Below are 24,833 nucleotides of genomic sequence, written 5' to 3'. Positions count from 1 at the left end.
TGTGATCCAGAATCTGAGGGTCTGTATTGCAATGTCACTTATCCTTGTGCATGTTTTACATTTATTTACCAGAACAGGATTGGATTCCATTAGGAAAAAGCAGAAACAAAAGATTTTTTTTTCTCCAAAGATTTTATGTGACCTTGTTCAGTGTGTAGTGTCCCACTAGGTAAAGGTGGGCACTACACAAGGGTTAATATGTCTGTTGCATTTATGTGATGTGTTATGTTCATTTTTCCCTGTGTTATCTGGGTGTCAGGCCTGTTAGGGTGTAGTTTAGCCTCCTATGCACTAGAGGGAGCTAGTAAGCCCTTAGTATATATAGCTAGGCCCAGACAGGGAAGAGTTAGTTCAGTCCAGGTGGCTAGAAGTGTAGCCTAGTCAGCCTGAAGTTCCTGAGTCTAAGTTGGGCTCAGAAGAATCACCCCAGTAGAAGAACTTGCCTCCTGGGAGCAACCTGCAGCTACCTTCAAGCCAAGCAGTGCCAGTGCAACCAGCTCAGGGCTCTTTCACACTTGCGTTCTTTTCTTCCGGCATAGAGTTCCGTCGTCGGGGCTCTATGCCGGAAGAATCCTGATCAGTTTTATCCTAATGCATTCTGAATGGAGTGAAATCTGTTCAGGATGCATCAGGATGTCTTCAGTTCCGGAACAGAACGTTTTTTGGCCCGAGAAAATACTGCAGCATGCTGCGCTTTTTGCTCCGGCCAAAAATCCTGAAGACTTGCCGCAAGGCCGGATCCGGAATGAATGCCCATTGAAAGGCATTGATCCGGATCCGGCCTTAAGCTAAATGTCGTTTCGGCGCATTGCCGGTTCCGACGTTTAGCTTTTTCTCAATGGTTACCATGGCTGCCGGGACGCTAAAGTCCTGGCAGCCATGGTAAAGTGTAGTGGGGAGCGGGGGAGCAGCATACTTACCGTCCGTGCGGCTCCCGGGGCGCTCCAGAGTGACGTCAGGGCGCCCCAAGCACATGGATCACATGGCACGTCATCCATGCGCATGGGGCGCTCTGACGTCATTCTGGAGCGCCCCGGGAGCCGCACGGACTGTAAGTATGCTGCTCCCCCGCTCCTACTATGGCAACCAGGACTAATAGCGTCCTGGGTGCCATAGTAACACTGAAAGCATTTTGAAGACGGATCCGTCTTTAAATGCTTTCAGTACACTTGCGTTTTTCCGGATCCGGTGTGTAATTCCGGCAAGTGGAGTACACGCCGCATCCGGACAACGCAAGTGTGAAAGAGGCCTCAGATAAGTAAGCTGATGGGCAGAGGAACTATAAAGTGAGAGCAAGGATTAATACGGGAGGAAGATTAATTACCAAGGATAAAAGCCAGCATTTAGGCATACGGGCCTTGGGATACAGCCAGACAGAATAGCTGTGGGATAGTGCAGCCTGGTCTAAGAAGCATTGATTATTTACCCTGCGAGTATCTTGCCAGATTATTACCTGCCGTTGTTGAGGAATAAGCCTGCTTGAGGAATATATGATATAAGGGACTGCATCACAATCTGTATGTACAAAGTTGGACCGTTGAAAGTAAAGCAACGTTTGGTTCACCATATCATCTGTGTACCTCACCTATTGCTACTGAAAACCGGTGTGCCACCGTGACAGACACTGGCGTCACGATCCTTAAAGGGACCTTGCCCCAGGCACTCAAAACACCTGCAACATCCAGGGCACCTCATCCACCATCAGGCCTGGTCCCTACATACAGAGTGTGCCCCAGAGGAACTTTGTGCCAGCCTCTCCTTCACTGCCGCATGCCTGCCCAGGGTTCTCTTCCAATTAGCGAGTAACCCTCGATTGCCCATAACCGTGACCTCACTTTGCAATACCCTGCAGGTCTGGCGTGCTTTATAAATTGGCGTCACAAACAGGATTTACGGATTATTCCTGCGCCATTGTGGAATTAAAACCATGTGCCGTTATTTGCCCTTAAAGTGACAAAGCCCTACTTGTTTATTTGAAATTGCTGGGCCAAAGAACTCTAATAACTGCGGTGTGAAAGACTGTATATTGCACGGACCGTTTTGCTGCTTAATTTAGCCACCGCTTGCTGTCAGTGAATAGACAGCGATGTGCTCAAAGATGGCTGCTTAAAACTGACTGGATTACTGGTGTGCCTCGTTGTATCCGTTTGGCGCGAAAAAGACAAAGGGAAGGTACCGCCCATCCTGTGAGGAGGCTCCAAGAGGCCGTGCCTACCTTCTGATGCCGCACGTGAGAATCCCGTCTGACGTCACCACGCATCTCGCGAGATTTGGAGCGAGCATCGCCAGAGTAAGTACAAACGTTACCCTTCACCGGCCCCTTCTGAGTACTATACCGGAGCGGCCCCGACCCCTGCCAGGGTACCGGAGAGGGTCCCTCACTAGTGACAAGGGACTTGACCTAAGAAAAAAAAATCTGACATTTCAGCTCCGGTGCGCTCCGCTGTCATTTAAAGGGCCATACCCATCTAGTAACACTATGTCCGCACCTGAAGAAGCAGGGCAGGCGGCCCCAGATGTGCCCTCTGAAGTGCCCGCAGCTGACAATAGGGCACCTGCCACCACGGCAGCATCAAGCCTGATGCCGCTGACCATGCCGTATTATTTTGGGCCCCCCTGGTTCCCACGATATTCAGGGGAAGCCCCATAAATTAAAGGACTTTAGAGACCAGATACTGGCCTTATTCCGGCTCTACCCTATATCTGCTGAACAACTAATGGAGATCCTCCTAGCTCAGTTAGAAGGGGCCGCCCGCAGGGAAGTCATGTCATGGCCCCGTTCTGAAAAGAGTAGCCTGGAGCAGATTTTTGATCGCCTCGGCACCACATTTGAAGCTAGAACGGTGTCCGAAGTTAAAATGCGATTTTTCAGCAGGAATCAGCAGCCTGGGGAGTCGCTCAGCGATTTTGCTCTATCCTTACAAGAGACCCTGCGGGCTGTGATCCAGGTAGACCCCAAGGAAGCTGAAGACCAGGACAGGACTCTTAGGGAGCAGTTCATTGCGAGTATAAGTACTGAACATTTAAAGGGCCAGCTGAGGATGCTGTCAGCTCAACACCCCAAGAAGCCCCAGATGAACCAAAGGATGCCTGGGAAGAAGTGGAAATGCCGGCGTTTTACAATAAATTTGCCCAGCAGGATAATATCCACACTGAAAACCACTCCGCTGCTGATCCTTCCTCATCAGATAGTCCAGGGGTGATCTTGTGTCCCACTAGGTAAAGGTGGGCACTACACAAGGGTTAATATGTCTGTTGCATTTATGTGATGTGTTATGTTCATTTTTCCCTGTGTTATCTGGGTGTCAGGCCTGTTAGGGTGTAGTTTAGCCTCCTATGCACTAGAGGGAGCTAGTAAGCCCTTAGTATATATAGCTAGGCCCAGACAGGGAAGAGTTAGTTCAGTCCAGGTGGCTAGAAGTGTAACCTAGTCAGCCTGAAGTTCCTGAGTCTAAGTTGGGCTCAGAAGAATCACCCCAGTAGAAGAACTTGCCTCCTGGGAGCAAACTGCTTCTACCTTCAAGCCAAGCAGTGCCAGTGCAACCAGCTCAGATAAGTAAGCTGATGGGCAGAGGAACTATAAAGCGAGAGCAAGGATTAATACAGGAGGAAGATTAATTACAAAGGATAAAAGCCAGCATTTAGGCATACGGGCCTTGGGATACAGCCAGCCAGAATAGCTGTGGGATAGTGCAGCCTGGTCTGTGAAGCATTAATTGTTTACCTGCCATTGTTGAGAAATAAGCCTGCTTCTGAAATATATGACAAAAGGGACTGCATTACCATCTTGTATGTACAAAGTTGGACTGTTGAAAGTAAAGCAACGTTTGGTTCACCATACTATCTGTGTACCTCACTTATTGCTACTGGAAACCGGTGTGCCACCGTTACAGGCACTGGCGTCACAATCCTTAAAGGGACCTTGCCCCAGACACTCAAAACACCAGCAACATCCAGGGCACCTCATCAGCCACCAGGCCTGGTCCCTACATACAGAGTGTGCCCCAGAGGAACTTTGTGCCAGCCTCTCCTTCATTGCCGTATGCCTGTCTAGGGTTCTCTTCCAATTAGCGAGTAACCCTCGATTGCCCATAACCGTGACCTCACTTCGCAATACCCTGCAGGTCTGGATTGCAAATCCATAGACATGCAGCATGCCACCGAATGGTCTGACGTGACACTTGGGTGCTCTTTGTTTACCTGCAATAACAACGATCTCTGCTCCTTCCCCTGCTCAGCAAAGGGAGTGAATACAAGTGCTGCCCTGAGTGACATGTCTGCCCGCTGGGGGACTTAGCAGAATGTTGTATGTGTAGGACTACAAGTCCAACCTGTACAGTGACACTGCTTATACACACAGGATCTTCCCCCTACCTGTTCTTGTGCAGAACTCCTCTAGTCTGTCAGCTCCTGTGCCCAGCATTTGTCTCCTCACTACCTGCAGCTACTCAGTAAAGCCTTCAGCCCGGAATTTGTACAGCTGAAGGGGTTAATGTTTGTCCTTAAGAATCCAGGGAGAGAGCAATAAGCAGCAGAAGGCAGTGAAGGGGGCGTGGTCAGCACAGTAAAGTCTGTGTACAGACTCATATCTGATCTCTCAGGCTTTGTGCACTAATCATTATCAGAGCAGGGAGAGAAGCTGACATCACAGGTCATGTGACCCTCAGTGAAATCTGAGAAACCAGCAACTGGAGATAAAGTAAGTGAATTGTAAAGTCCTTTCATTTGCCTAGTTAGAAACATACAAAGAACAAAAAAAATAACTCGGGCAACCTCTTTAATTGATCAAACACCTGTTGTAAATTTTGCTGTTAAGCTCCTTGTTGGAGAACAAGCAAGTTGCGAAAAAAGTACTGAAACATTGAACAGTTGGACCTGTGCATTCAAAAGTTTAGAGAAGGTCCCATTAAAGGTGTTCTGCACTTTGTTTTAACTGATAATCGTTTCTGATCGGCAGAGGTCCGTCACCCGGGACCCCCGCCGATCAGCTGTTTGAAAAGGCAGCGGCGCTCCAGTAATGCCGTGGCCTTCTCACTATTTACCTCTATTTTACTTGTAAAATAGAATGTAGCATACAAGGTAATGACTACCATTTTTCATATGATTACTGAAGATTTAGTGGTAGTCAGGTATGAAACAAAAGAGAGATCCTGTAGGGGAGGCCATGCAGATAAAGGAATAATCATAGCCACATATTAGGCACATAATAATGTCACGGACGTACCGAGACATACAAAACACCCCCGCGACAGTGGGTGATAGAAGATCTATAAAACTGGCAACATGTGCTTTGATCTGACAGGTTTCCTTGTGGATCATTAGGCGACTGTGTTGTTTCTGATACTGGCCGCACCTCTAACCTGCAGGTGTTGCTATTGTGGTCATTTAACTTTCCTTATTAATAGTCCCACAATGATGTGCGGGTTATAGCTTTAGTGGTGAAATAAAATAATATAAAACAGCCTTTAGTACGTTGCCTTTCTTTTGGTGCGTCGCGAGTTCCAATTGTGAAGTGGGTACTGTTCACATCTATGAATGTGTTTCTGTAAATGGACCGCAAGTGGAAAATAGGGAGGGGAGAGGACCCTCTGAGACACAGAGAAATGTGTCTGCAGAGACCCAAAATTTTCCACACCAGGGAATAAAGGGAGTACAGAGGGTAGAGCCAGAAAGACCATCCCACTAAAAAGGAATCATGTAGAGGAAAAACGGGGGTGGGGGGAGGAAACACCAGCCCAAACCCCCAAAAAAGCAGGGGATCTAATGGGGATTTTCAATTTGAGTTCTCACGTTGTGTCAGATCCCGAAAGGGAAGTTTTGGGAAAAGGACTCAAGTTTGCACCTACGTTGAAAATTAACAAATTTGAGGCCTTTCTGGATGTACACAAGTTTGTACGGAAGCTGAATATTGCTAAATACTGTGTATCTAACCAAGCCCCTGTTAAAAATAATGAGGTGGACGGGGGGATTGTACATACACATTTAAAAGAAAAATCCACTTTTTACCCAAAAAATTAAAATAATGAATGTGTGGAAGCTTTTAGGAGAGGAGTTTTGAAGGAGATTGAAGTATGAAACCAAGGAGACAGAACCTGACACAGGAGCAGAGGAATGCACTTAAGAGCTTAAATGATAATCATATCATTATAAAGCCAGCGGACAAGGGAGGGGGGGGGGGGTAGTTATTATGGATGTAGAGATATATGAGGCAGAAATGTTGAGGTTACTATCAGATGGGGAGACCTATCGGGTTTTAAAAAAGAACCCAACAATTGAGTTTAAAGAAAAACTTGATGTACTCTTATCTAGAGGTTTCATGGATAAGATTATAAATAAAAAAGAGTTTGATTATCTTAATAACAAGTTCCCAGTCACAGCGGTAATATACTTTTTGCCCAAAATACACTGACCAACCCCCCTGGCAGACCCATTGTGTCTGGGATAAACTCTCTTACAAATAGGCTAGGAGAATATGTGGATTACTTTCTCCAAAAATATGTCCCACTAATACCCTCCTATCTGAAGCATTCAGGGAGCATTCTGAATCTAATCAAAGGATTCGGTGTTTGCCCTGGTGATATGTGGTTAGCAACAGTCGATGTAACATCGTTGTATACAGTGATCCCCAAGCATTTAGGGCTTAGGGCGATAGCGGAAGAGATAAGACAGGACCCGTTGATGACGGAGGAACAGGGGAAGCTTATCCTTGATTGTGTAGATTTCTGCCTCTGTCATAATTATTTCTGGTATAAGGACAGCATACAGGGACGGCAATGGGGGCAAAATTCGCCCCCAGTTTCACTAATATTTTTATGGGGGCTTGGGAAAAAGAAAACATCAGCCCAGTCTTGAATAAAGTGACGGCTTTTGGTGAACTTACAGTCTGGAAGAGGTTTATTGACGACTGTCTGATTGTGTGGAGGGGAGAGAGACAGGGTGTTTAAGATTTTATAAGCAATTTGAATATAAATCAGTGGAACCTCTCCTTCACAAGCACAGTCAGCAAGAGTAGTATTAATTTCCTTGATTTGACCATCTTTCTGGAGGATAACCATTTGAGAACCAAAACATTCTTTAAAGAGACTGATGTCAATGGCTACATTGACACCTCTAGCTGCCACTATACCCCCTGGCTGAAGAACATACCCAAGGGGCAATTAAAAAGGGTTCACCGTAACTGTACAAAGGATGAGGACTTTAAAATGCAAAGTGAGACTATTAGTGAACGGTTTCTGGAAAAAGGATACTGTAGAGAGGACCTAGTTAAATGTAGGGAAGAAATAGAGAGAAAATGTAGGAGAGGGAGTTTCGGTAAAAACAAAGAAAGATTTCCGATTCTCCTTCCTCACACAGTATAATGTCCATGCTGGAATAATTAAAAATGTAATTAGAAAGAATTGGTCAACCCTAAATACGGATCCAATACTAGGGAAGGATATCATTGGCCATCCAAATGTGATTTTTAGAAAAGCACCAAGTCTACGGACTAAACTGGTGCATAGCTCTTCACACTCTGAGGGTGTAAGGAAGGGGAATAAATTCACCTGGTGTGGGTTCTGTCTGCCGTGCCGTAATAGGAAGAGAGAAAAGAGAAAGAGGGATACCCAGACTGTACATTCCAATCAGAAAGGTCAGGATTACAAAATAAAAGGATTCATCACCTGTGAAAGTGTAGGGGTGGTCTACATGCTGGAGTGCCCGTGTGGCCTCCAGTATGTGGGCCGAACCATGAGGAAACTGAAAGTGAGAATTCAAGAACATGTCCGAAACATCAGAAAGGGACTTGAGACGCATAGTGTCTCTATGCGTTTTAAAATCAAACACCAGAAAGATCCTAGTGGTCTGTTATTTTCCGGCGTTGAGCTGGTCAAACCACATTGGCGGGGAGGGAACTCTATCGAGCGGATTAATAGGAGGGAGGTAGAGTGGATCTACAAGATGGATTCACTACAACCAAAAGGAATGAATGTGGAGTTTGATTTGAAACCCTGTCTCACCTGAGAGAATATATTGTAGTTCGCATTTGAGCCATGTAGGGATCTGTGGCAGCATTGTGGGAGGAACCGCATATGGCTGGAGTAAATCATGTGGATCGTGACGTGTTCAGTCATTCATGGATGGAGGGAGGTGGCCCTAGGAGATGCATTTCACCATTGGTGGGAATGGATCCCGTGGGGTATGAAGAGTTTGGCCATCCATTAATGAAGGAGGGCGGTCCCATGATGTGTAAACTACTACTGGCTGGAATGAATCATGTGGGTTTTTGATATCGTCATTGGTGGGAATGTGCCGCGTGGGGTATGGCACGTATGATACCCATGAATGAAGGAGGGCAGTCCTATGTGTAATCGACTAGTGGCTGTAATGTGGGTGGTGACATGTTCAGTTATTCACGAATGAAGTGATAGTTTCTAGGAAGTGTGCATTTATTATTGGCTAGATATTTGGTCATATGGGGTGGGTGGATATTTCTAAGTATGAGAATGTTATGCGATCAGTCCAGATATATTTGTATGTTAACCACTTAATGTGGTCTTTTTGTGATATGTATTTTATGAGTTCATTTTATGTACCCTATTGGGTTTAATTTTTGTATTGAGCCGTATAGGCTATGACAATTTTAAGGAGGTGTGGTAGATTCCCACCGGCAGGTATATAAAGACCGCCCCTAGGTAGGCGGAGGAGATACCCCTGACAAAGCTTTCTAAAGCGAAACCCGGATCGGGTGAATGATTTATACATACTGCCTGTTACCATATTCATGTTGTGAGTACAATAAAGCCTTGCAGTTTGAACTTTTGTGATTGTATTTCACTATTTGTGGCAACCTCGATTTCTCATAAAGGTTCCCAAAGGAAAGGTGAATCCGAGTGAACTGATCGCTTTCCCATATCCACGGAAGTTTTGTGGGATCTGGAAGGTAGGATTTTATAGCTTTAGTGGTATCTGTGGTCTTCTGGTGTTTGGTTCTCAGCTTAGTTTCTGTTGCGGCCATAGCTACTGGAAAGTTAAGTGTTTCCTTTCCCTTTTGCATTTTGTTTTGGTTTATCTGTGGCTAGGGATTTGACTAGGAGGTGTCCTTCTTTTTTTCCTAGCGTTCAGGTTTTGTTCCTTGTTCCCTCTCCTTCTTCATCCAGTGTGGTGTCTCCCTCCCACACACGGGCGTGACAAATAAGTTATGTAAATCCCCCAACTTGTCACATCTTGGAGGTTAGCTTAAAAGTTGTAAGACTGGTAGCATCCAACCAGTGGCATAACTAAAAATGACCGGGCCCCACAGCAAATTTTTGAACGGGCCCTCCTCCACCAGCAACTTCTTTGCAACTCTAGACTCCTGTGCAACCCTCTCTCCTGAGACTAATCTAGAAAATACTTTAAAATGAGGCCCGGCAGTCAGTCCATCAGTTTCCTACAGTGTCACTGCAAATAATGTCATTGTATAATACTGTTGAGGGGACCCTGACAATAAAGTCTTTTAGTCCTCCATCTAGGTGCCGCTTCCCCAATAGCTATGCCCGTGCATCCAACCCTACACAGTTATTACAAAAAGGCACCCCCATTCCATAGGACCATATTTCTTGCAAATATTTGTTGCAGATCTACAAATATTGCCTTATTGGGGGAGTCCTTCAGGAGGGGTAGAGAGTGAGATGTATTGGTGATTTTTTATTTATTTTTTCTGAGCTAGACATGACCCTTTTTATAAATCATGCCCACTGTAAGATACGTCATTCCCTTTTTATGTCTCACCATCCCCTCAATGTGTGTTTGGATGCTGGGGCTATGCTTGATGATGCAGCATCCTGGATCCACATACAGTTAGGGCTGTGTTGGGAAGCTTCTGCGGCATGTGGGCGATTTGCCAACTCTTCTGAGAGTTGAGGCGGTTTCCCTTCCCAGATATTCTAGGAGAGTTAGCAAGTATAGTATGCTTGTTCCTTGCGAGAAATACCCGTAAGTGGTCAAACTCTGAACTACTGAGCCCCAATAACTGGAAAACCCCCAAACAATTACAGATACTTCAAACTACCAACTGTCTGAGATGAAAATGCATAGAAAAGAACCCTGAGGAAAGGAAAACATTTTCTAAATTGCATAGGACTAGTATTGGTATCACTACCATATCACTACTACCACTACCAGTAGCACTAGTGACATCAACAGGTGCTCAATTCTAGAATATTGGCTAGGGCACACTAAGGGAACTGTGTATTTGCTTATTGATTGAAGAGGATCCAAGAACCCTAGGGCCCATACAACACCGGACCAGAGGGCACAACCGTGGAACCCCATACATTTAGGCATCTTGAAGCAGATTTCTATATCAAGATAGTATCAGGCTAAAAGTTATTAGTAGGCATTAATTTAGACAACTAGTGGTTCCTTTCTGTGCATGTTATCTCTATCCCTGACAGTTGCAATTGGTTGTTAGACTACTTTCACACTAGCGTTGTTTGAATCCGGAGTTCAATTCCGTCACCGGAACTGCCCGCTGGATCCGGAAAAACGTGTGAAAGCGGATTACATTTGAGTCCTGATCAGGATTTTGATCACAATGAAAAAATGCATTGGAAAAAAATGATCCGCCATTTATGGACTTTTTTCCCCGCATTTTTCCGGGTTTAATATGCAAAAGCCGGATCCGGTTTCACGGAACACACGGCGCTGAATCCGGCGTTAATGCAAGTCAATGGGAAAAAAGCTGGATCCGGCGTTCAGTCAAAGTGTTCCGGCTTTTTTGCCGGAGGTAAAAATACAACATGCTACGGTTTTCTGAAAAGCCTGATCAGTCAAAAAGACTGAACTGAAGACATCCTGATGCATCCTGAACGGATTACTCTCCATTTAGAATGCATGGGGATAAAACTGATCAGTTCTTTTCCGGATTTGAGCCCCTAGGATGGAACTCAGCACCAGAAAAGAAAAACGGTAGTGTGAAAGTACCCTTAGAGGTATCAGCAATTGTTTTGTGGCTATCTGGTTATTGGGGCTCAGTCGTCTTGGTTTAGAGTTTGAGTACTATTGGGTAGTTTACAAAAAACATTTTTATTATTTAAAAATACTGTTATTCATTCCCAAATGTAGCAGTAGCAGCACCAATGAGATAATCTTGGCGGTCCATTTTAATATATTCTATATTATGTTCAGTAGTTACCTGTCTACAGACATGGTGATTTTCAATTTATCTCCATATACAGAAAATGAAGCTCCAAATTGTGCATCCTAGAATGAGATATCTTTAGTTGATGAGTGAGGAAAATTGCTGACGTATTTATGCAGATTTACTGATCGTGTCTTACTTTGCACTGTCTAAAGGCCTCTTTCACCTGCTAAGTTGAGCAGATGATTGTTGGGAAGGTAGTGTTCCTTCCTGACGATTGCCTGCTCTTCAATGAAGGAGACCACATTTACATGCAGCGATCCCCTCCCCAGTAAGAGGAGGAGTGATCACTAATGCCATCACTCATCCCCATACAGAATCATTATTTACCGACAACAGAGACTGTATAGATGGCACAAACTGCTGCCACCATGTGATGATTTAAGCATCCACATGAGTGTTTTGCTCGTTCATCGGGTAATCGGCAGCACTTTTGCATTGGCAGATATATTCACTAACTAACTTTCTTACGCTTGTTAGCAATCATCTGCCCAAAGTTCAGGCAGTGTAAAGGGGCTTTAGTAATTTAAATTTCAGTCTTAATATTAGACAAATTTGGAATTACGTTAAAATTCCTTGTCCCACATTTTTTTCTATGCACCAAAAATTCTGTCCATGAGCCAAAAATCTGTCTAAGTTTACACAAGCTATAAGTTTAATTAGTTTTACTACAAAGAATGCGCCAAATGTTTGGCGCATTCTCTGGTGCATTTAGGCCATGTCCCTTTCCTGAAAAGCCACGCTCCTTCCCCAGTAAGCCACATATGTTGGACAAGGCAAAAACATGCTTAGAAAAGTGTGAAAAACAGTTGGCAAACGTGCAAAATAAAAAAAAATGGCCCTTCAAATGGACTGTGATAGATTTTTTGTATCTTCAGTGATCCTTATGGTCTCACATTATGTAATTGAACAATTAGCATTCTATTTGTCTCTCTTAAGGTGTATTTACACATGCCAACTGTGCAAGAAATTGTCGGGAAAGAACTGTTTCTTCCTGATAACTGCCTGCCATCAGTGTAGGTAAAGAGCAAGCGATTACCACTGCTATCACTCCTCCTCATACATTGTTTCTCATCAGCAGATCACTTGCGTTTTGCTCACCCATCGGGTAATCGGTGGCCCGTTTACATCGGACGATTATCAGGGACGAGCGTTTGTACTAATGTTCATTCCTCACAATTGTTCAGTGCAAGTCCACCATAAGTCATACTTACCACACCAAGGATACAGAGTTGGGTCTCTGAGGAATCTGCATTGGAGACCAGGATTTCTGTTTGGACAAATAATTTCACAAGACCTTTTTTGTTCTGCAGTTTAACAACTGGAGGATCAGAAACAGTAATCTTTAACAATAATGGCCGTTCTTCCTTATACATAGCAGCCACCTTTATTGGAAAGAAAAAGGTGCAACAAATGAAAATTGTACATAGTTTGATATGTAAATAGCATTTGCTACAAGAAACCACTAATTATAAAGTATATTGTAGGTTGCCTGTCAATGTACTGCTGACAGACTAATGCTTTGAAATACTACGGTATGTATCCCTAAGGGATCATAAAGATCACAATTTCAGGTTTCCAAGTGGAACAAGAGAAAAAAATTTAAATGATCTTTTATAGTGTTTCTTTTAAAAAAAAGTTTCATTACAAGTGATTTAGTTTTATTTGTCTAAAATATTTTGCTATAAAAATGTACATATTTGCTATCATCCCAATCATAATGACTAGTGTTGAGCGAAGTGGACTTCGATCCGAATTTCTGGAAAAATGATTTGCTGTGAAGCTGAATTTCCTCATGCTTCGGGGTAGAATAGATTTTTCCGCCCTTGATTGAAGATCGTGCACAAAATCCTCTGCACTGTGACGTATGTAACGTCACCACGCCGGCACTAGATCTTCAATCAAGATGGCGGCACCCATCTCGTTACGATAAAATGGATAAGGTAAGTATGATTAATTTAATTTTACACTGTTATTACTGTCAGATGCTGTGATCCGCTATGAACGCGGCATCTGAGGGGTACAATGATGGGGAGCGGCGCCATCGCCAATGTCATTCCACCCATTACTGATAAAGAAATGCACTTTGTGAAGAAGTCATTTGTCACAAAGCAAATTTTTCTGTAAAATTTGGCAAAGCAGCCAAAACAAATCTTATAATAATCTTATACATCACTAATAATGACCATAGAATAAATCACTGATTAGTTATATTGAAAGGTGCATAGCAATACAAAGAAAACATCAAAAACAAAGGATGAATCCCTGATTTTATTTGGATTTCACCCTCAAAGCTCTCCTAGTTGTGCCAACTAGGGATGAGCGAATCTGTGGGGGTTCGGGTTCGGGTTCGCCGGGTTCAGCCGCACTTCAGGTCAAAATTCAGGTTCGGGACCAGAATTTGACCTGGACTTTACCCCGAACCCCATTCAAGTCAATGACATAACCGCAGGTCCTTCTATCTTATTTCAGCAGGACCTGCAATGACGTCACCGCGCTCACCACGTGTTGAGCGCAGTGACGTAATCGCAGATCCTTTTGCAGGTCCTGCAGAAAGAAGAAAGAAGAGGATACTGGCTGCCCGATCAAGTGGATGAGGTGAGTTTTTTTTTTTTTTTTTTTTTAACCCCTCAATGACCATTTTATTTAGCATTCTGTCCTAAGAATGCTATTATTTCCCATCAAAACAATGTTATAATGGAAAATAATAAAAATCACCCAAACACCGAACCCGAACTTTAGTGAAAAAGTCCAGGTTCAGGTCCGGGAAGGCCTAAAAACACAAAGAAAACACTGGCAGACATTTATTTCTTGTTCACGCCCAAAAAAGTAAATGAAAGCTTATCATTACATGACGTTCCCCAAAACAATAGAGACATTGGAACACCATAACTTGCACTGCTAAAAACAAGCCCTCATAAAACTACACCAACAAAAAAAATAAAAAAGTTATGGCTTTTTAGATGTGACAATTAAAACACAAAATAAATGGCTGGGTCTTTATAGGCCCAACTGAGGCAGGTCTCCAAAGAGCTAGAAACATATCCAAATTTCCGATCCCACATCCTCTATTCATTCTATCATCTTTGGTTTGGGGTAAAACTGGCCAAACACAATTTCATGTGTATAAGATCCTTCCGAGTCTCTCCTCTATCAGCGGATGAAGGCTTGGGGGAAATTAGCCACTGATAGGGTAGTCTCACACATTGCGTTTTGTGGCACTTGTTTTGGGGGGAGCAGCCAGTAGCAGGTTGTGAAGGGGACAAGCCTCCCTAGCGTTACCCACAGCGGAGATGCAGCGGCGGCCGTGTCGGGATCAGGAATGATGCAGGTGCCGAGGAGCGGGCTAGGTATAATCTATAAGAGGTGCCCAGGCATTGGGGGGAGTCATTATAGGGGTTGAATAACACCTCTAAGAGTGGTGCCCTGCACAACTTTACGTGGCAGGTTTTTTAAAGCAGTTATTTGAGCCAAAGGTGGGATGGAGGGGAGTGGAAACTACCTATATTTCTCCTTCCTGCTGGATCCATTTCATGGCTCAACAAATTGCCATGTTGCTACTTTTCAAAGAAAATTAAAAGAGGAGGGAAACTTACAATTGACCCCCTTAAATACTCTTTCTCATAATTGGATTCACCTGTGTATGTAGGTCAGGGGGTCACTGAGCTTACCAAGCCAATTTGAATTCCAATAATTAGTTCTAAAGGTTTTGGAATCAATAAAATGACAACAATGCCCATATTTATGCACCTGCCTAATTTTGTCTAAACAATTATAGCACACTTTCTGTAAATCCAATAAACTTCATTTCACTTCTCAAATATCACTGTGTGTGTCTCCTATAGGATATATTTAACTGACATTTTTTATCGTAACAACCAATGATTTATACAGGAAAAACATGACGATTAACAAGGTTGCCCAAACTTTCGCATCCCACTGTATGAACCAATTCCACTGTCACATCTCCAACACACATCTGATGTGTTGGGGAAAAAACGTGACAGGTGGCACGGTGTGAGGCACCATCTATAGAATACCTTTAGATGAGTTTCCAAGTGGGATATGCATTTGCAAGGTAAGAGCAGATTGCCATTGATCATCAATAAAGCTTTGATTTAAATCATGGTGCCAGTGGTCTTTAATTTTCCCCAATTTATCCCCTTCCTCCATTAGCAAATTTCTATAGTAAAAGGATATGCTATGGGAATTAGAGTTAGGATTGGAGATCCATAATAGCCTTAATAAAGGAAACTTAGAGGATTGAGCAATGGGATTCAACCCAAAGCTAAGCATATGTCTAAGTTGCATGTACTGGAAGTACTCTGAGGATGGCCTGTTATGTTTGGCAGCTAAAATGTGGAATTGGTGTAGAGTAGGAAAACCCAGATTTTTCAAGAAGTGGAGGCCTTTCTCAGACCAGGGTGATGCTGAGAAGTTAGGAACAAACAACTCAACAATAGATATAGGGATATCCATTAATTATATGGTGTCAAAACATCTATGAAAGGATGGGTTAGTCCACAGCCATATTACAACTGAGATCGGGGATGTTAAGTATGGAAAATTGTTGTAGAACCCAAAATATAAAGGGAACATAAGAAAGTGTGAATGCTATGTCCCCTTAATAGGCCACGCTCAATCTGAACCCATTTTTTGGAGACATCTCTAATCCACAATTGTTTCAGTTGGGCCAGTATCACGGATTTATAGCATAAAGACAGAGATGGGCAGTTCACCCCACCCTGATGAATATGAGAAAACAGGATGTCCACCTTGACCCTCAGTCTCTTCCCACCCCACACAAACCGCATAAGCAAGTTTTGCAAGGTTTGTATATAAGAGATTGAGATAAATATTGGTACATTTCTAAAAATATATAGAATCTTTGGTAGAAGTAACATCTTGGCCACAGCAATCCTTACCAACCATGAGATGCCAAACAACCTCAAGAAGGCTATTTTATTCTTAACCTCCTCTAATAATACAAGATAGTTAGTTTGGAACCATGTGGATGGTGGGTAAGAGAGCACTGTTCCCAAATATGGCAAGTAGGTTTTGACCCATTGAAATTAACATTTTGTTTTCAAATTTCAGAGTACTTTAATATCTATATTCATCGCTAAAGCGATTAATAATACAACTGGCTGCAATCAAGGTTTGGGAGGGACTGGATGAGACCAAAATAGTGTCATCTGCAAATAGACTAATTTTATTAGTAACGTTTCGGGATTTAATCCCAGTGATATCAGGTGAGCTTTGAATGCTTTCTGTTAGGGGTTCCATGATGAAAGCAAAAGTGAGAGGGGACATGGGACACCCTTGTCGGGTTCCATTCGTAATTTCAAACCGTGAGGATAGAAAGCTCGAAGTATACACTATCGCATTCGGGGGGAAAAAGAATTTATAATATTGCAGTTTTTTCCTACCTTTGGAATTACTCCACCGATAGCAGTTGTTGTAAGTGGTGGAACTCCAGGTACCTGTGTGTTGCAATAAGTCAGTTAATTAGTGTTGAATATGATATTTTAATATGATATCTTAATAACATTACGCCATTATGTTTGGTGACCTACAGCTTCTCACTGGAAATGATCATATTGTTGTCAGTTTTCTGTCTATGAAAATGGTAGCCATCCGATGTTTTCAGCAGAAGCATATCCCATCAAAACAATAAGCATACACTTTCAATAGCTGTAAGGTGAACATCCATTGGCTAACAACTACTATTAAGGTGCGACCACATGGCGTTGTCTGGTCATTGTTAAACTGGGAAATTTAGAAAGCTATTTGGCTAAATGGGATGTTTCAGCGAATGAGTTTATTAGGTTAGTACAGATTTTTGTGAAAAGGATTTATGAAAGAGGGGAAGCTCGGGAAACATGGCTGGAGAAGTATATGTGTCGACCCGATGAGAAGAGGTATGATTGTAGGGCTCTATTTGGATATTAATTACTCACGAGATAGTAAATTGGATAACATGTTGAAATGGGAACATGATTTATTGTTGGATTGGACAAGAGAAAAACATAGTAGAGGTGACAAGCAAGCATTGTTGAAATGTCATTGAAGTTGCATAATAGAGTTTATTTGATTCCAAGTAGAATAGCCAGGATTTATAATACGAATAGGGAAGAGCAACGTTTTTAAAAATTCAATTTGGACGCTTTGACAATTTTTTATTTTTAAATGTGATTTGCTTTTAATAATTTGGGCAGGATGGCAACTGCATGAGCAGTCAACATAGTGACATCCAGCGCCAGCCTCCTGACCCTGCCTACAGAGCCCGCTGAAGAAGGTCGTACAGACCGAAACGTTCGGGAATTTTCTGATATGGCACATACTTACTATTTGTAAATGAATTGCACTATGAATTGCACTGGATGTGCATGAACGATATTCTGTATACTGAAAATTAAAATGTGAAACTTTATTTTGCAAAAAACTTTTGGAGTGCCGTGGATTTAACTTATATTGTCTAAACCACTCTCACAGGCACCCACACTGGATCCAGGTGTGCGGAGTACAAAATTATCTAACATAGTGGCCCAGTCACAGAGTAGGGAGGTGGGGGGCAACAGCAGTGGCAGTAACAGCACAAGAGAGTGGGTGTCAGTAGAAGAAGATGGCAGCAGAGGTAACAGGTGTGTGGCATCAGGCAGGGAACAACATTAGAATAGTGGCTGAAGCAGCTGACCAGAAGAAATAGGTCTTTCTCTTTGCAGTAACTATGCCCCCAGCCGCACTAAACACCTGCTCTGATGCCACACTACTGGTCTGACAGGAAAGATTGTACATGGCAAACTCGCCAGTTGCGGCCACAAATCAAGTTTGGCTGCCCAGTAGTCAAAGCGATCTGGGATGGCAGGGTGCAGTCCAAGTATGCCACCACCTGGTGGTTCAGGTTCTGCTCCATGTCCTGCTGCTGCTGCAGGTGGATGATTTCTTCAGTAGATGGGTGAAGAAAAATGCTCATTAGAGACTCCAGATTTAAGTTGCTGATGATGGAGTTGGTGCTGATCCTGCCCCCTACCCCCTCTAGCAGTATCGGCAGTGAAGTGTGAGCACAGAGGGGGGCCCCCCCACCCGGTCAGACCTTCGTGAGGATGGGCAATTGCCAACTGACTATATAGGATGTCTCAATAATAGTTGAGTTTATCCCCCTCTCAGCAGTTTGAAAAAATGCCCCCATTTTGGACCATTAGCAAGGGTCTAACATGATGGAGAGCCAGTACTCATCCCTCTACCGAATGGTCATAATACAGCTGTCACTACGCACTCAACTCAGCATGCATCTGGCCATTTGCGCAAAGGATTCAGAGGGACTCCCTGCCTCAATCTCCATTTCATACTGCCATAGTGTGTAGGGGTTCATCTTCTTTGGCCTTCCTCATTGCCCTCCAACTCCCCCTGCTCCTCTCCTGTCACATGTGCAGATAAACCACCAATTTCTGTACACATTTCTTGTGCATGAATGTCCTCCTCATCTTCCTCCTCCACCAGTTCAGCCCCCACAGGGCTTAGGTGGCTGTGAGATGTAGCTGCCACGTCTCTTGTCCCGTGGCCAGCCAGATCAGCATCTGCCCCAGGATGTAAAGGAGTGGAATGACATTGTTCATCCTGTAGTCCTGTTGACTGACAAATAAAGTGTCCCTCTTAAAGGGCCTGAGAAAACGGCAGCTGTCACGATTGAGCTGCCACTAAATGGTGAAGTTACACAGGGGAGTGCTCCTGTCCACCTGCATCATCAAGAAATTATTCACAGCCTTCCTCTGCTTATATAGTATGTCCAACATGTGGAGGGTGGAGTTCCAACAAGTGTAAACATTGCATATGAGGCAATGTTGGGGAATGGTATTCTGCCTTTGCAGCTCAAGGTGGAAGTGTTTTGCAGGGTATGAGCGGCTGAAGTGCATGCACAGTTTCCTGGCCATTTGCAGGAAGTCTTTCAGTTGGGTGGAGGACTTCAGGAACTGCTTTACAACAGATTAAAGATTTGTGCCATGCAGGGCGCATGGGTCATCCCTCCTTGACAGAGAGGCGGCAGTGCAGTCACCTGGCCTTGACCGTAGTTTCATCTCCAAATGTAGGTGCTGTCATAAACTTTAGCAGACACCGGCTCAAGAACTGGCCCACCTTCTGCTCAATATATGTGTGCAGGGCTGGTACAGCCTTTTTGGAGAAGTAATGACTGTTTTGGACTCTCCACCTTGGCTCAGCACAAGCCATAATTTCTCTGAAAGGTGCAGAGTCAACCACATGGAAAGGGAGGGACTGTAGTAACAGCAACTTGGCCAGGAGCACGTTCAGCCTCTGCGCCATTGGATGAGTGCTCGCATACTGTTGTCTTTTTGCAATCACATCGGTGATCAATTGCTGATAAAATGAGTGACGAGGAGTAGGAGGAACAGGAGCATCAGGACCAGTAGATGATGGGAATGAAACACAGCTCTGTTCTGCTGAGGTTGTGGAGCCTTGACTGCTGGAAAAGGGTTGTGGGCCACTTGGAGATGCAGTGGTTGCTGCGTCAGGTTGTACAACAACATTAGCGCCCAGGCCACTTTATGGTGATACTGCATGTGTTGACACAGGGCCGTGGTGCCAACATTGGCACCCTGGCCACGATTCACTTTTTGCCCACAGATTCTACACACTGCCACGCTGACATCCTCCGGCGACTTGCTGAAAAATTCCCGCAACAACGAGTATTGCATTTTCCACCACCACTGTGTGCTGACTGCCTGCTGCCTCTGTGAACCTGTGCACTGCTAGTTTTTTCCAGACTGGTAGGCTCCTGAGTCTCAGGCGGTCTACCCTGCGCCTGTTTGGCTCCAAACCTCACACTGCTACCACCCTGCTGACTCACAGCCACACTGCCACCCTGCTGCCTAAGCTGCTGTCTCATTTTCAAGCTGCCACCTTCATCCCCTGATGATGATAATGAAGCACATTTTTCACCCGACTCCCACGTACGATCAGCTACATCATTGTCCACTACTGTCTGCACATCACTGATGTCACCCTCACCAGTCTCAGGGCCATGTGCCTGACTGCTCGCAAGAACTGCTCCCACGTGACACTTATCATTGCTACTTGCCCGCCTACTGAAGGAAGCAGCAGATCTCTCCTCCACATCTTGGCTGGGAAGTAGCTGCTGACTGTCCTCAATAAGCTCGTTTTCACTGAAAAGTGAAGCAGAACTGTCAGTATACAATACTTCCAGAGCTGAAGGAACAGAAAATGAAAGAGGCAGGTTCAGGGCAGGTGGGGGCACATAGGTTCCAGGGCCATGCCAACTAAGCGTGGTATCAGAGGAAGCCAGAACTCCTAAATGGGGGTGTCACTTGAGATGTTGTTGAAGACCAAGGCAACTATTCAAGGACAGCTGGGTTGCTGGTCAAAACATGACAGCTGGATGACACTGGCAGCTCTGGCCTGTCAATGCGACTGCTGCTGCCACCCCTACATCTTTGGCAGCTACTTCTGCCAGCTTCAGAAACATTTTTGCCACTGCCCGTTCCCTTAGAAGGCCCTAGCACCTGTCTGTCTGGCATACTGTACTGTAACAATAACTGTAAGTGTAAAGCTGCATTTTTAGCCTAATTACACAAATAAGGATTAACCGATTTACTTATGTATAAAAAAAAATTTAACATCCCAACATATGCAGTATCAGGCCGCAATTTTACCCCAATTACACAATTAATGATTAACAGATTAAATTATGTGTAAAAGAATGTGAATACCCTAAAATCTGAAGTTAATGCCGCAATTCACCCCAATTACACAAAATAAGGATTAACAGATTTACTTATGTATAAAAGAACGTGAATACCCTAAAATCTGTAGTATTAGGCAGTAATTTAAACCCAATTGCCCAATTATGAAATAACGAATTTACTTATGTATAAAAGAACATGACCACCCTAAAATCTGTAGTACCAGGCCACAATTTCACCCCAATTACACAGTTAAGGATTAACGGATTTACTTATGTATAAAAGACCGTGAACGGCCCAAAATTTTACCCCAGTTACACAATGTCTATAGGGAATGGACTTTGACAGGGTTCCCAAGAAAATTAATAATTTGAATCATCATATACTGGCAGCTAGTAAAACATACCTGGCTAGGAATTGGAAGAGTTCTGTTCTTAAATTAGAGGATTTGATAGCGAGGATACATTTAATTAAATGTGAGGAAAGATTCGATGCAGTTAGATAAATTGACAAGATTTGAAGAAATAAGGAGAATGTGGTACATATTTCTAAATAATAGACAAGTTTAGATTCCAATGTAATCGGCAAGAGGAATGAGAGAGATTATTAAAATATTTGATTAGGAGTTTTGGATAGTCATATTTAGTTATGACTAGCTGAAGGATCCGGCTTCGCTCGGGTAATATTTAATCTATTTATTTTAATGTTTGTGTGTGTCGTTAAAAGATATTGACAGTATCCACTATAACAGTGACATCTACAGCATCCTGCCCCCTTATCAGTGATCTCCACAGCCCCCACCCCTTAACACTGACCCCCCACAGTGCCCCGTTCCTTAAAATGGGACCTCCACAGCAGTCCACCCCCTTAAATTTGACCTTTACAGCAGCCTTCCCCTTTAACAGTGAGTTTCACACCACCCCCTTGACAGTGACCTCCACAGGGGCCCGCCTCCTTAACAGTAGCCTTTACAGCAATCTGCCCCTTAACACTGACCTCCATAGCGAACCATCCCCTTAACTGTGACCTCCACAGCAGCCTGCCCCTAGGGTGGCCAGAGGTCCAATTTTAGGCTGAACAGTCCGGCTTTCAGACTCCCTGTCCTCCATCTGGCGTAGGGCCTGGACGGACACAGGGATGTCCTTTTGAACAGCTCACTCAGACAGCAGCACTGTGCAATCTGAGCGTGAGCTGCAGGGAGAAAGTCACCATCACTCCCACCCCTACAGCTGGCAGAAATTGATTTTTAACTTAATTTTTTCAATCCCTGTCGGCTGAGAAGTGGGAGGGGCTTGGCCTAACCCGATAGGGGGAGCGTGGCTTGGCGGGACCTAGAAGTTGATTTTTAACTTCATTTTTTCAATCCCTGTCAACTGAGAAGTGGGAGGAGGCGAGGCCTAACTGGATCAGGTGCGTATCCTTTTGAACAGCTCACTCTTAGATAGCAGCACTGTGCTGTCTGAGTGTGAGCTGCAGGGAGAAAGTCACCATCCCTCCCATATCTGCAGCTGACACAAGTTGACTTTTAACTTAATTTTTTCAATCCCTGTCAGCTGAGGAGTGGGCATGGTCTAACCTGATCAGGGGCATGGCTTAGTGGGACCTGTGGGTGTAGTTTTAATTCCATCTTTTGAGGGTGACCTAAATGGCCACCGTACCTGCGCCCTGAACTGTGACCTCTACAGCACTCTGCTCCCTTAACAGTGTCATCCACAGCACCCTGCCCCTTTAAAGCTAACCTGAGGAAGTGAAGAAAAATGGCAGGGTTGTTATGGAAACCTGGTATAAAACTGTGTCTATGTGGAGACAAAGGACATGCGAGCTTCGAAGGACTTGCAAGCTTCTATTGGCTGATAAGGGACATGTGACCATGTGTATGGCAGTTAGGGACTTGCAGGCTTCTATTGGCTAATGCAGGTGATTGTTTGGAAATATCTCAGGAACGTTAAGTCCCAGAGAGCTGAGCCCCGGTCTAAAACATTGTCAGACACCTGATGTACCTGTGTGCCAAATTTGGTGAAGATTGGTCCAGTCGTTTGGTCGCGCAAAGAGAACAGACAGACGTCCAGACAGACAGACAGATGTCCAAACAGACAGAAACTCATTTTTATATATATATAAGACATGATCGTAGAGGATTTTCTGTTTGTGCTTACTTTTCATTTAGGTTTGTCTTTTTAAAAATTAATAAATTGTCTGGTGCAAATAAAACATCTGAAGAATCTCAACACCCTGAGGATTCCTCCAAGGTCTTAAATGATATTCTAAACACACGTGCCTGATCTGATACAGAATCTAGAAATGGCATGCTTGTGAAAACATGTTAATGCACTTCTGTTTAATTGTGTTGCTTTTATCTTTATATACTTTACAGTTCTGTTTGAATATAATGATGTCAAAACTTTCACATAAGTGTATAAATGAAATAAAATAAAAAATCTGATGTCATTTATCAGGGCCAAGGAGACGATAAGCCAACTCCGATTAAATAAATTTTTCCACACTCTGATTTCTTTATAAATGGTTCACATATAATAATTAGTAATAACAGTGCTAAGATGACAGCAGGCACACCCAGTACCAAATTTCCTTGTCTGGTCTGCAGAGAAGGAGCCTCACTACTGAGCATGTGTAGCACACATTTAGACATTTACACTAGGGGCCTTGGAGAAGCAGCAAGAAGATGGTTTAAGCCCACTTTTACATGCCCAGTATTTGATCAGTACTTTTCATCAGTCTTTTGAAGTAAAAACCAAAAGTCAATCCAAAACACAGAAGACTCACAAATCTTTCCAGTATACTTGTCTGTAGGTCCCAAAATAAATTAAATAATAAAAAAAATATACTATTTCATATTTTTATTGTGAGACAGGAGTTGTAGTTGGCACAGTTCTACAGTTGGCACCTCCACAACTGTCTACTACTCCACCATCCTATAGCTTACGTCCAGATCTCCAGTTAATTTTATGTTTTTACCTTTGGATGTGCCCTGCTTAATAAATACTTTTAGGATCATTTAGGTGTGTTCAACTTTTAAGATTGTAAAAAAAACTGAAGATCAAAGGAGACCCAAAAAAATCCCACTGTAGGCTTTTATAATCAAGATTGCATTCAGAAAAATTATATCCGCAGTGCTATAATGGACGGGGTTGATTTTCCCATAAGGCCTGCATACTTTTCATCAACATCTTGTCTACTTGTAAAGAAGCAAGTACAATAATATTAGGAATTATTTTAAAGTTCATTATTTCTAATTGTACTTACATCTCCACTTGATATTTCAATGTCCATCAGGCCCTCTTTTTGCAATGCAGTTAAAACACATGCCAGGAAATTGGCAGAGAGACCAAGCTGGGATTCAGATGCATCCTTCATTGGTGGCAAAGTAATCTGCTCCTTGTGGCCAAGAGGGTAATCAATAAGGCCACCACCCAGCTGGCTTACCACTGTCTAAGGCAAAATAAAGGACCATTAGAAGAGCATAGAGTATCTCTGTATTCCACTTTATGAATACTAAGTAAAGTTAACAATACTATATGTACCAATGCCATTTGAAATAAGTGTCCTAAAGTTTTTCCCCCATATGGCATTTCTTTCAATAGACATTTGGATCACGTGAATGGCTATGAACTCAATTATCATGCTTCTAATATCATAAGTTGATATTGAACTCTGGAAAGTTTAACTGTGACCTAACTTACATTTAAATCCAATTCAATAAACTGTCCGGTCACTATTGGAAGACTCGATACCGTGTACTGAATACTGCCAATCAATCCAAGGGGGACCAATGCTGCAGAGAAATAATAATGATATTGTCAAAAGTCCATTCACTGTATTTGAATTTAAGGAGTTCTATCTGGCAAATATATCATAAGACGTGTAATGCCCCAAAAAGGCCAATCCCCAAAAGCAATATGGAGTTACTGTAATAGAGGGTAGGAGTGTTCCAC

The 24,833-nt window shown here is 43.4% G+C and overlaps 1 protein-coding gene across 3 annotated transcripts in view; it reads right to left on the bottom strand.

The window, feature by feature from the left end:
* The window catches only part of LOC122941795 (BPI fold-containing family B member 4-like), a 75,467-nt gene that overhangs the window by 24,064 nt on the left and 26,570 nt on the right, over positions 1 to 24,833 (bottom strand). For all 3 annotated transcript variants that reach the window (XM_044299237.1, XM_044299236.1, XM_044299238.1), the window contains 5 exons: positions 24,582 to 24,673; positions 24,145 to 24,330; positions 16,591 to 16,644; positions 12,376 to 12,546; positions 11,156 to 11,223 (listed from right to left, as the gene is read on the bottom strand). In XM_044299237.1, coding sequence (XP_044155172.1) covers positions 11,156 to 11,223; positions 12,376 to 12,546; positions 16,591 to 16,644; positions 24,145 to 24,330; positions 24,582 to 24,673 — 571 coding nt within the window. The remainder of the gene's footprint in view (positions 1 to 11,155; positions 11,224 to 12,375; positions 12,547 to 16,590; positions 16,645 to 24,144; positions 24,331 to 24,581; positions 24,674 to 24,833) is intronic.

The sequence above is a fragment of the Bufo gargarizans genome, chromosome 6 (assembly GCF_014858855.1).
Source record: "Bufo gargarizans isolate SCDJY-AF-19 chromosome 6, ASM1485885v1, whole genome shotgun sequence".
Taxonomy (NCBI): domain Eukaryota; kingdom Metazoa; phylum Chordata; class Amphibia; order Anura; family Bufonidae; genus Bufo; species Bufo gargarizans.
Note: the sequence above shows the minus strand (reverse complement) of the source record. Positions and strands in the feature narration are given on the sequence as shown.